General features: G+C 34.7%; 2 protein-coding genes across 2 annotated transcripts; both read right to left on the reverse strand.

The window, feature by feature from the left end:
* Positions 1-3,511: 3,511 nt before the first annotated feature.
* LOC107943190 (prostatic spermine-binding protein-like) lies at positions 3,512-8,254 on the reverse strand. Its single transcript, XM_016876934.1, has 3 exons — positions 8,070-8,254; positions 4,492-4,639; positions 3,512-3,766 (listed from the first exon to the last, which is right to left on the reverse strand). Exons 1-3 carry the CDS (start codon positions 8,252-8,254, stop codon positions 3,512-3,514), a joined length of 588 nt encoding a protein of 195 aa, XP_016732423.1.
* Positions 8,255-14,601: 6,347 nt separating this feature from the next.
* LOC107943191 (uncharacterized) lies at positions 14,602-15,204 on the reverse strand. The gene has a single exon (XM_016876936.1). The coding sequence runs from the start codon at positions 15,202-15,204 to the stop codon at positions 14,602-14,604; it is 603 nt and encodes a 200-aa protein (XP_016732425.1).
* Between the last annotated feature and the right edge of the window lie 1,591 nt (positions 15,205-16,795).

Genomic DNA, 16,795 nt, shown 5'->3' on the forward strand with positions numbered 1-16,795 from the left:
TTAGTTTATTTTAGTTTTAATTATTAACTTACCATTTTAACCTTTTAGATTCACATAATTTACAATAAAAGCTATCCATGCATATCCACTAATTTTAAATGTGGTATATTTACCATATAAATCCAGTAATTTTCCTTGCTAAAGCTATTTAATCCACTTAACTAATAGAACTCAACTTTTGTACCTTTATCAATTTCGTCCTTTTTACCTAATAACCATTTAAACTTCAAAATTTCTTAACAAAAATTTAATACTACCTTAAATTAACCCTATAGAAATTAAATAATTAATTAAATAATAAATCACTCGTTAGAGTCGTGGTCTTAAAACTACTACTTTCGACACCACTAAAAATGAACTGTTATAAAAAACATGAACTGACTAGTAAAGCGTCCAATAGAGAACGAATTAGGGTTTCTTGGATGGAAAGAAACTATCCTTGGACCATAAGAAAATGCCCCAACCAGATCTGGAAAAGCAAAACACAAAACAAATTTGTTAGAAGTGATTTTAAAGACAAAAGCAAACTGTTTTGTGCAAGAATGTTTGAAACAACAAGAAAAGATTAAAACTCCTAATTTTGATATGTTTCCTAATGAAACAAGATAGAAGAACGTCTCTCTTGAAGTAATTTTAACCTAGAACCAAAGTCAATAAAATCAGTAAGTGAAAACAGTAAGAATTAAATTAAAATAAACAATAAATGATAAATTAATGCTAAAAAAAAGAATATAACATCCTAAGAAGCCTTAGAAACATTAAGAATCCACAACTCCTTTCAATGGCTCTGGTTCCTCCTCCAAGAAAGAGATCTTGGTAAGAAAAAGCTTGGAGATAATCCTCACAACCTAAAAGATTGTTAAAACAACTTTTAAAAGAAACTCAATGACAATTTTTGAAGAAAGACTCAAAAATAATTCCTATTAACTTAAAAAAACGAAAATTAATTGTTCATCTATAAGGGTGGGCATCCATGCTACCTATAGGCCCCAAAATAAGTTTTCCTAACCCTAAAAGAATAATTAACATGACAATTCATCAAATAAAAAAAACAAAATAATTTTAAGTGTGGACTTTTAATGGGAATTCAACCAAAGGAATTAAACGAGTTCATTAGGCTGAATTCTTATATGATGATCTACCTATTAAAATTAAATTAGGCCTATAGTTTAAATAGTTTACAATTTGGGCCACTTTGATAATTTGGCCTGATATTCAATTAAATTACTTTCCAAACTTCAGGATAGACTTATAGACATCTTAATAGCCCATTTTTTCAAGAACTTGATCTTGTGATCCGTTTGCTCTCGAAATTGGCTTATTCAAGCTCGTACATGAAATCCAATACGCCTTGGTTACAAGATTCGATTTCTTGGACCAAGATTTGAAATCTTGATTTTCTTGGTTCTTGAAATTATCTAAAATACCAAAATTAGACTAAGATTTCGGTTTCTTGATTTTCTTTAAAACAAGAAATTGAATCTTGATTTTCTTTTTTGGTCGTGTGTGCATCTAGTGCCTTGATAATGAAGTCTTGGATGGTCTTATTCAATCTTGCTTGGATTTGTTTAGCCTTCGACCTTGTTATTAGGCCTTGAGGAAATTTGAGCCCATAATGTTCATGAGCCTATTTTTGGATTGAGACTCACATCATATTCCCTCTCGCTGGCTTATTTTCCTATTAAAGGAACATAATTTGCATAACTTAGACACACAGTAAATTAATATAAAAAATCAAATTGTTAAGTTGTAGGAGTCGTGTGTATTTCTTTCAACAATCCTCTACTTATTTTTTGGGTATTGTTAATCCAATTCCTGACTGATATTGAAATGAGTCGATGAGTGAAATTTGTTATTTATTATGATGGTCAAATCTATAGTACAAAGGTTGGGTGATATCTGTAGGAGCACAGTCCATGGAATTGGTGTTCAATCATACCATTCAATTGCGTGAGCTATGGCCAAAAATTAGGAGGAAAGTCGGAGGATCAACCTGGAGAAGAATTTTGAGGTTGCAATGTTAGATATCTTGCTTCCATTGACCTATTATAAGTATGACCTATTTGATTTGAATGACGAGGTCCAGCTTGAGACGGTTATATCATCGTTCATTTCAAGGGAAAATGCTATAATGGACTTATACGTCGAGTTTGCCAAGGTTGATGCATCTGGCCCATCTTCGGCCACCATTGCATTTAGTGTTGGAACTGGAGCTGAAGCAGAAAGTCCTACTACACCATTGTACGGTGGGTTCACTAGCGTGTTACAAAGCTACTACTACGATGTCCTCGAAACATCTATTGGTAGACACTTGTCGGTTTTTGGCACAAATCTAAACTTCGACAGCCATACCAGTCGTAGTATGAGCATAATCCTAATCTCAATATTCGGGTTCGACTTTCAATCAGTACATTCAATTTCAACTTCTGTGCTACTCAATTTCATGAGCTGGAAGCACTTATACCAGGGGTTCATCAACGTATACATGACTTACTCCAAAATGATGCAGATTTTAGCCGGCACATGGGTTATAAAAGAACCAATGACTTACTCCTTTCGACAGGGATTGACAAGGGTACATTGAACCTCTTTGCTTGAAAGGGACAATAAAAGTGCAGGTGAAGAAGAAGATATGGCCATGGAAGAAGATGTAGATAAGGAAGAAGATACAAGTGAGGAACAAGGGACAACGAATGCAGTTAATGAGGAGGAATCAACATTAGTTGTTAATTGTCATTGTTCAGGATGGTAATTAGAGGATTCTATCGGTTGTGTCTACAATAACTTCTAGAGAAACGACAGACGACTGAGATTTCTTCTTGAGCTAATTACGCTGTCGCATTTGCCCGTAGCCTGACATATATGTCATATCTGATAGGGGAACCGAAACCCTGTCAACAATTGAGTGGCATGGTAGCTTTTGGATCACGCCCATCATAGGTACTGCTTACAACATGTCGGATCCAACTACCACACAAAATAGCTATCGAAAAGTCAGTGAGATGCGGTCATTGACATGGGTATGTAATTGACACAACCTGCACCTTTCACTTGTTGTTTGCATTCATGGGTATGTTTTTCTCGAAATAATATAAGCTTGTCCAACATCGATTCCATAAAATGTTGAACAACTTGGGCGCCATCAATAGCTACGATGTTGTATACCTCGCCAACATACGCTTTGAATAGTGGATCTAATCATATGACAGAGATTTACAGTATAAGCACATGACGTCCAACTTAGTCAAGTGTATCAATTCCGTACTAAAAGGGATGCATTACTTGTCGATAACCTCTGTTGTGAAAGAAACATACTTCCACCTGGTTGCGTTGTTTCCAAATAGGGCGGTGACATACGTTGGACAGATAATAGGCGACCATAATTGGCGTGAAGATGTAATGAAAGAAATCAGACGAAATATGGTGAAAATGAACACTGTATATGGTCAATTTATGGTTTCTTTATTTATGTCATATATGTTTACATCGTAATAGTAATAAAAAGAATACATCAATTGTGCCGTAGGGAAGAATGTGTACCACAAGACAGTGGATGACGCTCGCGAGGAGGATTTTTGTGCACAATCGGAGATGCGGGCTTAAAAACTTTATCGTTGTCGTTGTCCTTATCATCATCACTTTCACCTCCATCCTCTTGCTCATTTTCGTCTCCATTATCATCATTGTGTTCGTCTTGGTCTTGGTTTTGTTCTTCTTGTTTGTCTTCATATTCATCTTCGTCTTCGCCTTTGTCTCTATCGTCTTCCTACATGCTCAAGTGTGGTGTCGTCCTAGTCTCCCTTCGTGTATTCTCTACTCCACTGGTAGACGATTGCGCCAATGACCCACCTCGATAAAATAATGATGTGGACGGTGTTTGTGTTACTATTGATATGTAACCATAAGGTGCCATAAAACCCGGATATGTCGACATTGACCCGGGCATCAACATTGACATTGACATTTGTATAGGTGTTATCATCGATGACGATGCATGCATCGGTATCTGGCCCGACATTAGGGTCGACATCGACGTTGGCATCGGGGTGTAAAATACAGGGGACATTGGTACCCCGAAATATGTACCTACAAAAATAAAAGAATCGGGCATGTGCGACAATGTTGCGTAGTACAGTGAATGTGGCGTTAGTGAAATGAACAGGAATAAGTAGAGAGAATTGATCGGGATATTATGTAGACATAGGCAACACTTCTTTAGGCAGAGCCAATAACGAACTCACTATGCAATCGCGTCTGGCCCTACGCTATTGCTGGGGTGGTCTTCGTTGCCTTTTCTGACAATTTTGCTTACTCCTCACCTACACCGGTAGCAGGTACGGCTTGCCGGCAACTTTGAACAACAACAAGTACTCCAAACAAGCTGCCGTGTCCCTTGAGAAAAATGGTTCGCGAATAGGTAAAAATTTTATCTTACGATCCTAAGCCTCAATGTAGTCCTTGTGCATCTCTCGCCAATCCTCGTCATTTTACCCTCGCATGTCCATCTTGTGCAGCTCCTTCAACTCTCGCAATGCCGGTGGAATTTATTGTCGATACCCAAACTGCCGTATCTCCCAATTCAATTTGTGTATTTCCACTATCGCTTACACTGTCAATGGCACCTTCACGTACCACATCTCTTGATTAACCATGTAATACCCCATACCCGTAACCCACGCTAGAGCGGAATACGAGGCATTACTTAACTTGATCTCATGCACACAAACGTTCCCCAAGTCATCAAGACTTGGTCCAATTTAGAACTTTTTCAATTTCTACTTTAAACTTCTTATTATGGGCTTACGAACCCCAAATCAACCATTGAGAACTATTCGGGATCAACCCAGGTCCTTAAACCATCTATAGAAATTTTGACTTTGAAATAGGGCACACGCCCATGCAGAAGGGCAACATGCCTGTGGAGCCATTTCAACATGGTCGTGTTGATGGTCTATGTGGCTCACACGGCCTAAGCAATACAGGGACACACCCGTTCCCTCCACCTATGTGGAATTAATTCTAAATGCACACCCACAGGGGTTTTCACACGGCCTGGCATACACCCTTGTCCCTGGTCTGTGTCCCTTACACGGCCATGACACGCCCGTGTCCTAGCCCGTGTGCAAAAACATGGACATTCTGTCAGCATTCCCAAAATGTCACACGGTCAAGGTACACGCCTGTGTGCTAGGCCGTGTCTATCACACGACTGAGACACTCTGCCTGTGTGTTTACTACCATGCATACTAACTTGAAAATTTTATGTGCAGGGGACACACGGCCAGACCACACGCCTATAGGGCAGACCGTATGTCACACACGGCCTAGACACACGGGCGTGTGTCTACCCGTGTGGACAATATAAGGCTATTTACCAAGCCTCTTTACCACCCTTACTTACATAACCTACACATTAGCAACCAAATCAGCCATAATAAACCACATTCCATCTATGCATTTTACTCATCTATGAAAATAACATCTTTGTATATAAATCAAAATGAATGTTAGCCATCATTCAAGGCTTAATACAAAAATGAGGACTTATCCCAAGCCAACACATTTGGCCAAATTAATAATAACACAAAACACAAGTCTAGTTCCCTATACATGCTATATTCAAAAATATAAATCAAACTATACCGAATGCTTTGATTGATAGTGTGATCGATATCTCTGATTCCCGTTGATCCTTGAGCTAGATAGGCGGCACTATAAGAAAATGGAAAAGGAGAGAGAGTAAGAATAAAGCTTAGTAAGTTGCACATAAATAAATATACAACATAACTTTACCATTCATCAACAAGTATCGTAAATACACAAGTGGCATAAGCAAAACTTAATCATCTTCAAAACACCTCATATAACATATATTGAGCTTACAATTCATACATACCTTATAAGTACCTGTGCCACTCACAACACGGTTATACTTTCCTTGTTAACTTGGAATCATACTTTCATCGTTGAACCATTTGGAACACTATCAAATATTCATTAAACCTCAAACATGGGGTAAAGTGCCGATGCCATGTCCCAGACATGGTCATACACTGACACATCTCATAGCCGATGCATGTCCCAGACATGTCTTACACTAACACTCATCTCAATGCCGATGCCATGTCCCAAACATGGTTTTACACTAGCTCTTATAATGTGGCAGATGCATGCCCCAGACATGTCTTACACTAGCTCACAATGACCCATATATTATGGCATGAATATCCGATTTATTTCCTAGGTTCAAACGGGAACTCTATTATCTCTATTACCATTATGCCTTTCAATTCCACAATCAAGAAATTCATGCTATATTAAATTCAGGTACAATTTAATACATACATTAACATTGTAGTTGTATTATTTACATACAACTTACCTCGGATTACAAAATGTGACGACTAGTCGATTTAGTCGATTTGCTTAGCTTTCTCCCGGTCTAGGTTCAGATTCGGTATTTCTTGATCTATAATAGCAAAATGTACTTATTTAGTCACTAATTAAAACTAGGCAATCGAAAATTTATATCTTTGGTAAAATGACCATTTTGCCCCTAGACTTTGACAAAATAACCATTTTGCCCCTAGGCTCGAAAATTGATTTTTATCAAATTTATTCATATATTAAGCCTAGAAAAACCTTTTTACTCTTACAGGAACTTCAAATTCCCACTATTTCACATACTTAACATCTATTTTCAACTTATGCAATATAGTCCTTTTAAGTGTTTTCATGCTAACACATTTCACAAAAGTTGTTTATAAGACACCCAAGACGCATTTTCTTCCATAAAAACTCAGCAAAAATTACAAATACTTTCATAACAAAACCCTACACTCTTAATCATTTTGCAAAATAATACCCTCATTTGAAAGCTCATGCTTTAAGGGTCTCAAAAATGCAAAAATCATCAACAAGGGGTAGGAAAATTACTTACTTGTGAGTCAACTAAGTAGCTGAAATTTCAAGCTTCAAAAATCTTCTCTTTGCTGATATTTTCGGTTGAGAAGGAAGAATAGGTGAAAAAGATGAAGACTAGGCACTTAGGGTATTATTTTATCACATAATATGACATCACTTACCTAACATTTTGACCATTCACTCTTCTTTGTCTCATGGCCAGCCAAGCTCTTTTAAAAGGGTCTAATTTCCCTTTAAATACCCCTAAATTTTATTCTCTAGCTATTTGACACCTTTAGCTATCAAATTAGGACTTTTGCATTTTATGCGATTTAGTCCTTTTTCGCAATTAGGCTCACAAACGTTAAAATTACTCCACCAAATTTTTCATGCACTCTTAAAAACTTTCTATACATCTAAATAATTATAAAAAAGTTTATTCGACTTCGTATTTGTGGTCCTGAGACTACTATTCCAACTAGCCCATCCGAGCCATTACAGACCAACACTTTTGGCGGGATGCAAGATATGATATCAGTGTCGGCGCATGACATCTATTCAAATTGAAACGCACAGTAGTAAATTTTGTTAGTATGAAATTTTATTTTACAAATCATTGTGTATTTAATATAGGTTTGAAATAATAAGTAACTAACATTGGCTTCCGAGCGTTGATCTAACAGCAACCTAATATCTTCCAGCTCCTCGAATAGTCCTACGTAACTCGGTCCATAGTTCCACGTATAAAAGCGATATGTTAGTTCAAACATATAATGAATAAAAAAATTTACTGTAGAAACTACGTATTTATTAATAAATGGTTTTTACCTTGTCACTAATGGAAACATGTATGGGTTGTTCACTTGGGGACGTAGAAATGGTAGCCGCCACCAGGCCTAAGACTGCAGCAAGAGTAGGCAACCACCGATTGACATCTTATCCGATTTCGTGGCCCAACACAACTTCTGATATAATGTGGCCAACACGGCTGATCCTCAACTCAGTTGTCCACATTCTTTAAAGTCTACTAGTTGTAGTAGCCACCTTATGTGTACCAAATTTTGAGATTTATTGAGCATTAGAATGCTCCCGATTGACTGAAGGATGAATGCTTTGGTATATTGTATTTTGTCGACCTCGGTCGCATTTGCAGGAAGCTTATTTACATTTTTGCCATCAAATTCACCGATATCCAGCCACCATCAAACTTGTTCGGGACTTTCCCTAATAATGTCGTGCAGAGATCCTCTTTACCAGAAACGATCGCTGCTCTCCCGTGATGACTAACCCATCCACCAGCAGACCGAGTTGTAACACCATGTCCTCCAGTATGATTGTACACTTGCCGCATGGAAAATGGTTGTTTATATTAATATTAATTATTAAAATATTAAAAATAATTTATTAATAAAATTTTAATATATTAATATTTTAAATTGTCAATAATTTCAAAATTATCTGTTTTAGTCACTGAACCATTAAAGTGACTAACAAAAGATGACTCGTCACTTTTTTTAATTAATATAATAATAATTTTAATTTTAAAATTTTGATTAAATTAACCTTGTTTTTATATAAAAATTATAATTTTTTAAAAAAAATTAAGAATATATAAATACATAAAAATTAATATATATAATTTAATTTATACATAAAAATAAATAAATAATTTTCGAAATATTCTTAAAAAATTGCTTCGAAGCTTAATTATTTATTATTCAAATTTTATTTTTGAAAATTATAAAAAATGATAATTTATTTTTGAAAATTACAAAAAAATTTAAATGATAAGTACGTGAAACTTGAATAATTAAAAGTCATAATTTTTTTAAAAAAATATGTTTGTTTAGAATTTTAAGTATTTATAAACTTTTATGAATTTTTAAAAAGATTTTATGGTATTTTCTTTTGAATTTCTTTTTTCTTTTTATGAAATTTTTTATATTTTTAAGAGATTTATGTTATTTCCAAGAAAATATCATAAATTTCATAAAATCTAAAATTTTGTGAGAACAAAACACATTTTTAATTTTTTTCTGTTTGAACATTTTTATTTTTATTTTTTTAGAAAAAAAACCCTTTTAAGCAAATGAAACAAGTGACTTCAACCCTGCAGGGCTGGGACATTTACAAACTCTCCTTTATGACTTCAACCGCTTCTCCCTACTTTGTCTTTTTATAAAAATGTGTTTGTTTGGGCTGGGACATCTACAAACTCTCCTTTATTACTTCAACTGCTTCTCCCCTCTATTATTGATTACTTTGTCTTTTTATAAAAATGTGTTTGCTTGAAATTCTAGGTTTTTATAAAAAGAAAAAAATTCATAAAATTTTATAAAAACTTAAAAATCTAAATAAACATATTTTTTTTAAAAAATTATGATTTTTTAATTATTCAAGTTTCACATCTATATCATTTAATTTTTTTATAATTTTCAAAATAAATAATTGTTTTTTATAATTTTGCAAGTTTTAGTTTTTCGGGATTTTTAATGATTTTGTTTTTGTCTTTTTATTAGGTGCCGTCAAGAGGTTCGCTTTTCAAGGTAAGTACGCCTACAAATTACAATAAGCCAAAATATCAACTATTAAAAATTTGATTACGTAGAAGCACGTTTTCAAAAATAATTAAAAATTTGCTGTGAAAGTGTTATTATTATTTTTTTATTCTTTGGCTACATAGTCATTAACATATTGAGTATTAAAATATTAAAAAATAATTTATTATTAAAATTTAATATATTAATATTTCGAATAAAAACATTTTAAACTACAAATAGTTAGTAAATTTATTCATGGACTCGTTATCCTGAAATTAGGCTCGTTTAAAATATAAACTCGTGCTTGAACATTTAAGGCCCGAGCTTAACCTATTTTTTAAGTTTATAATGTTTTATATTATATTATTATTGTATATTATATAATTCATAACACATGAAAATTAAATTTATAGTAGTAATGTAAACATTAAAAAAATGTTAAAATAACTATACATAAAAATTTTAATAAATAAAAAATAAAAATATTAAATATTAAATTAATTTTTTTTTATTTTTTTCAAATTATATAAATAAGACTAAAATTGTTGTGAAATAATAAAGAAAGAATAAACTAAAATGTGATAGAAGAAAGAATGTAGAGAGAATATAGAAGAGAGAGTGTATCTTCTTTTTATATATATTATTTTTCATGAGTACATGAGCCCCATATATATAGGGGTTAAAAGTAACTTTCTAATTATTATAGGGCATGTAAATGGTCATGACCTTTTATCTCCCATATTAATGGGGTATAGGAAAAGTTTCATAATTTATGGGGTATATGAAGAGTTTTATAACTTATGGGGTTGATAATGACATCTACATAAATATTTCATAACACTCCCCATTGGATGTTCATTATCTAATTATGCCTCGTTAAAACCTTACTAAAAAAAACCCAGTAGGACAAAAACTTAGTGAAGGAAAAAAGAGTACATAATTATACGTTTGATATGCTACCTCATTAAAAACCTTACCTGGAAAACCCAGTGGGATAAAACCAAGGTTAAGGGAAAAAGAGTACAGCGCGTATTAACTCCCCCTAATGGCTACATCACTTGAGATCTCGAAGATGACGCATTCCAATGTAGTAAACAAGCTTCTGAAACACTGATGTAGGAAGCACCTTAGTGAATAAATCTGCTAAATTCTCACTTGAACTGATCTGCTTAACTTTTATCTCTTTAATCTTCTGGAGGTCATTAGTGAAGAAGAATTTTGGTGCAATGTGTTTTGTTCTGTCACCTTTGATGTATCCACTATCGAGCTGATCAGTGCATGCTGTGTTGTCTTCAAACAAGACAGTTGTAGCTTCCTTTCCAGATGATAAACCACAATTATTCCTTATATGCTGGATCATAGATCCTAGCCATACACATTCACGACTTGCTTCATGGATTGCTAAGATTTCTGCATGATTAGACGAGGTAGCTGCAATTGTTTGCTTCATTGAGCGCCAAGAGATTGTAGTACCTCCATATGTAAAAACATATCCAGTTTGTGATTTTCCATTCTGAGGATCTGGCATAAATCCTGCATCTGCAAAACCAATCAACTCTGTCTTTAATTTATTAGGGAAAAATAGACCCATATTCTTTGTGCCTTAGAGATAACGAAATATCTGTTTTACTCCAGTCCAATGTCTCCGAGTTGGGCATGAGCTAAATCTTGTTAGCAAATTTACAGAAAAAGATATATCAGGTCGGGTATCGCTAGCAAGATACATTAATGCCCCAATTGCACTGAGGTATGACATTTCAGGACCAAGAAAATCTTCCCTATCTTCCCGAGGATGGAAAGGGTCTTTACTTGGATCAAGTGATCTTACAACCATCGGGGTAGTTATTGGATGTACCTTATCCATATAAAATCTCTTTAGCACCTTTTCAATATACGTTGATTGATGCACAAGGATTCCTTCTTTTAGGTGTTCAATTTGTAACCCCAAACAAAATTTCGTTATTCCAAGGTCTTTCATTTCAAATTCTTTCTTCAAGCACTCAACAGTCTTTTGAATCTCTTCAAGAGTTCCAATGATATTCAAATCATCAACATATATTGCAATAATTACATATCCAGATCCAAACTTCTTAATAAAAATGCATAGGCAAATTGGATCATTCTTGTATCCTTCTTTCAACAAATACTCGCTTAGGCGATTATACCACATGCGTCCGAATTGTTTCAATCCATAAAGGGATTTGTGCAATTTGATCGAATAATGTTCTCTAGAACCTGAACTCACTGCTTTAGGCAGTTTAAATCCTTCAAGGAGTTTCATATAAATGTTAGTATCCAGTGGCCATACAAATAAGCTGTTACTACATCCATTAGGCATAAATCAAGCCCTTCTCTTATAGCCAGACTTATCAAAAATCTAAATGTAGTTGCATCCACCACAGGAGAATATGTCTCCTCATAATCAATTCCAGGTCTTTGTGAGAATCCTTGTGCAACCAAACGTGCTTTATACCTTACAATTTCACTCTTTTCATTTCTTTTACGCACAAAAACCCATTTATATCCTACTGGTTTCACACCTGTAGGTATACGGACTACAGGTCCAAACACTTCTCTTTTCGCTAGCGATTTCAATTCATTTTCAATTGCTTCTTTCCATTTTTTCCAATCATCTCTTTGTTTACATTCCTCAATCGATTTTGGTTCATAATCCTCTTTATTATTTATAACATCTAGTGCTACATTACATGCAAAAATATCATCGACGTCGATTTGATTTCGGTTCCATTTTATACCGGACATGACATAATCAATAAAGATCTCTTCATTGTCAGGTACCTGATTTTCTTCTGAAACTATTCTTCCAGTTATGTCTATAGTCTCTTCAGGAGATCCCGGTATAATCATTTTTTCTTTGATTTCACCATCATTAATCTTTGCTCCTTTCTTTTTTCGAGGATTCTTATCTTTGGAACCAACTTCAGGCGTGTATTAGACTCAGTAGCAACTAGATTTTGTCTTTCTGGGACATCAAGTTTTATTGGAGCATTCACAGCTGGTATATGTGACTTAGTCACTTTCTTTGGGTCAGAAAATGCGTCTAGCAATTCATTAGCTAAACTTTGTAAATGAATAATCTTTTGAACTTCTAAATCACATTGCTTAGTTCAAGGATCAAGATGAGCTAATGACAACTCTTTCCAACTAATTTTCTTATCCAGCTGTTTGATTTCTCCCCCTAATATTGGAAAAATTGACTCTTCAAAATGACAATCTGAAAAACGAGCCGTAAATAGATTCCCTGTAGATGGTTCTAGATATTTAATTATGGATAGGGATTCAAATCCAACATATATACCGAACCTTATTTGAGGTCCCATCTTAGTTCTATGTGGTGGAGCAATTGGAACATATACGGCACATCCAAATGTTCTTAGATGGGAAATATTTGGTTCCTGACCATGAACTATTTGTAAGGGGGAGACTTTATGATAACTTATTGGCCTGATGCGAATTAATGCAGCTGCATGTAAAATTGCATGCCTCCAAGCAGTGATTGGGAGTTTTGACTTCATAAGTAATGGCCTTGCTATCAATTGAAGTCGTTTTATTAAAGAATCTGCTAGACCATTTTGTGTGTAAGTATGAGCTACGGGATGTTCAACACTTATTCCAATGGACATGCAATAGTTATTAAAAGACTGAGAAGTAAATTCACCAGCATTATCAAGACGGATGGTCTTAATAGGAAAATCTGGGAAATGGGCTCGTAATCGAATCAATTGAGCAAGCAATCTCGCAAATGCCAGGTTGCGAGTTGATAACAAAGATACATGAGACCATCTACTCGATGCATTGATTAAAACCATAAAGTACCTAAATGGTCCACATGGGGGATGTATAGACCCACATATATCCCCTTGAATTCGCTTAAGAAAAGTAAGTGGTTCGTTATTTATCTTAGCTGGTGATGGTTGGATTATTAATTTCCCAGTGAACATGCAGCACATGTAATGTTTTGAAGAATCTGTTGGCTCTTCAATGAATGTCCACATGAATTTTCAATTATTTTTCACATCATTATTGAACCGGGATGGCCTAACCAGTCATGCCAAAGAACAAAGTCATTAGTAAACTTCTGGTTTACTATAGCATGTGTTTCTACAGAACTGATCTTTGTGTAGTACAAACCAGTAAAGAATGCAGGCAATTTCTCAACAATTTGTTTATTGCCTTGAGCAATACTCGTAATTTGAAGGAATTCACAATTTCCTTCGTTTAAAGTCTAAATATGATATCCATTTTGGTGAATATCTTTAAAACTCAATAAATTTCTTTGAGACTTAGGAGAGTATAATGCATTAATAATTTCAATTTTTATTCCCCTTGGTAATAAAATAATTGCTCTTCCAGAGCCTTCTATAATAGTTGTACTACCAGATATAGTGCTCACACTTTCTTCTTTCATTATTAAATGAGAAAAATATCTCTTGTCTTTCAATATGGTGTGAGTAGTTGCACTGTCTGCTAGACATATATTTTCACCATTCATAGCTGATTACCTTTGCGAGATAATGTTCTTTAAAGAAACAAAATAACCACAAAATGTCACACATAATGGTGAAAACAGGTATTCAAAGTTCAAATTACTAAAAGGTCTATAAAACAAAATTATCACATAAAACATAGCACTAGTAAAGGTCATAACATCATTATTAAAGTTGCTAAATGAAACATAGAATAGTAGAGGTTTATTTTACTATTTATCAAAATTTGTGGCCTTAATAATTTCCTTCAGGGGTAGAAAGAAAATCAGCCACTTCTAAGTGGGTTGCATTGCCATCATCAAAATCACCTTTGCCATCTTTATACATAAGATTGGTTTCTACTTTCTTTCCCTTCTATTTTATGGACTGCTGATAAAGATCAACTAGATGCTTTTGTGTGCGACACACATGAGACCAATGTCCTTTTTCTCCACAACGATAGCATACATTAGTTACATTTTCACCTTTTTCTTTCTCTTCCCTGTTACCATTTTTTCGATCCCACTTCTGGTAGGAATGTGAATTTTTAAAACGACCACCTCGACCATATCCATATCTATGTCCGCGGCCACGCCCTCGGCCACGACCACGGCCACGCACACTACTATTTGTATGGTGTGTTTCTTTTAATTCTTGCCCATTGTGTAAACTCACATTGCTTCAGGAAATGGAGCAGAGCCAGTTGGGCATAATTCATGGTTTTTCATTAGCAGCTCATTGTTTTGCTCCGCCACTAGGAGACAAGAAATTAATTCATAGTATTTATGGAAGCCTTTTTCACGATATTGTGTCTGCAGGACAACATTATTTGCATGGAAAGTTGAGTATGTTTTTTCTAACATTTCTGCATCAACAATCTTCTCTCCACATAAATTCAATTGTGAAGTGATTCTGAACATGGCCGAGTTATAATCACTAACAGACTTAAAGTCTTGCAATCTTAAATTCAGCCACTCATAACGAGCTTTAGGCAAAATCACAGTTTTCTGGTGGTCATATCTTTCCTTTAGATTGGCCCAAAGAATTTGAGGGTCCTTAACAGTCAAATATTCGGTCTTTAGACCTTCATGAAGGTGATGGCGAAGGAAAATCATGGCCTTGGCCTTATCTTGTGTACTTTCTTTATTTCCCTCCTTAATAGTCTCACCAAGACCCTTTGCATCTAAGTGAATTTCAACATCTAGTACCCATGATAAATAGTTATTTCCAGTGATGTCCAGAGCCACAAATTTGAGTTTTGTAAGATTTGACATTATAAAACTATAAGACAAAATATACAAGTCAATAATGTAAAATAAAGCATGTTAATATGCAAATGAAATAACACATATGCAAATGAAATAGATCAACTTGTTACCCTTACTTCACCTAAGCGTCCTTCGACAATCTTTAAGGAAAAATTTGTTGGCTTTGATTTCTTGTATTAGAGACCCATGCTGATAACGTGTTGTGAAATAATAAAGAAAGAATAAACTAAAATGTGATAGAAGAAAGAATGTAGAGAGAATATAGAAGAGAGAGTGTATCTTCTTTTTATATATATTATTTTTCATGAGTACATGAGCCCCATATATATAGGGGTTAAAAGTAACTCTCTAATTATTATAGGGCATGTAAAGGGTCATGACCTTTTATCTCCCATATTAATGGGGTATAGGAAAAGTCTCATAATTTATGGGGTATAGGAAAAGTTTTATAACTTATGGGGTTGATAATGACATCCACATAAATATTTCATAACAAAAATGAGTTTGAGTTAATTATTTACAAAATATAAATGTATTTAAGTAAAATTTTAAGTACTTATTTCAAGTAAAGCCAAATTTGAGCAAACACAAAAAGTGTTAATATATACCTAGGTCAGACTTAAATTGCATTGGTATTTTTCCTAGCAATCCAGAGTTCCCGATTGGAAGAGAAAGATTTTGCTTGTAAATTGCCCTAGAGACTCATTATCGACCTAACAGCATTGTTCACTTCAATAACTGCAAGACTAGTCTCATTTTGTGCAGGCCATTTCTTCGGACTTAGAGATAGACTAAAGTTTGCAGCTTTATCGATTTACATAGTAACATGTTTGCCTGTTTCCTTCTTTGCACTTGCACTGTTGCCCCTCAACTTCGATCTTTTATGGGCTATCATCGAGGATATCCCACAATGTAGTTGTTATAGCCCAATTTAGCCTGGGGCCCGTTGACTAAAAAACAAACAAAACTCAAACCCAATACAAACCCCAAACCAATCTAAAACCCTAAGCCCAATCCTATGGCTCAAAAACCTTAACACTTTCAGCCAAAAAAACCCTAGCCTTGCCTTTGTGCCGCAGCCAATAACCTCGGATCCTCCAACGCCGCACGCCCGTCCCACGTTGTCGCCCCGCAACGTGCGCCTTCTACCACGCCACGTCAGTGGTATGCCTACACATGCACCTACAAACATGAAGAAAATAGGTTGTAAAAAAGGCTATAAAAGCCTTTGAAAATCAATTGTAAAGGGACTTTTTTTACGATTTGAATACAAAAGATACACAAAAACAAACACAAACAGAGATCAAAAGCAACAGTTTTTGTTAAAGGTGATTTTCACTTGGTTTTCCTTCCTTCATTTTTCTTTCAGTTTTGTTATTTTTTTTCATTTTGATATACGAAATAAAAAAGGGAAAGAAAGGAACGTTTACCTGGCCCTTCTCGTTCATGGTCGGAGTTCTCCTCCTTTGGCGAAATCGGCCATTGTTTGCGCGCTGTCGGCCACCATATGGTGGTGGTTTGGTGGCTGCACATTTTTGGGTTGGAACCCTAGCAGAGAGGGTTAAAAACTTATATACGTTTGGTTGGCTGTAATGGA

This window comes from Gossypium hirsutum, chromosome A10, assembly GCF_007990345.1.
Source record: "Gossypium hirsutum isolate 1008001.06 chromosome A10, Gossypium_hirsutum_v2.1, whole genome shotgun sequence".
Taxonomy (NCBI): domain Eukaryota; kingdom Viridiplantae; phylum Streptophyta; class Magnoliopsida; order Malvales; family Malvaceae; genus Gossypium; species Gossypium hirsutum.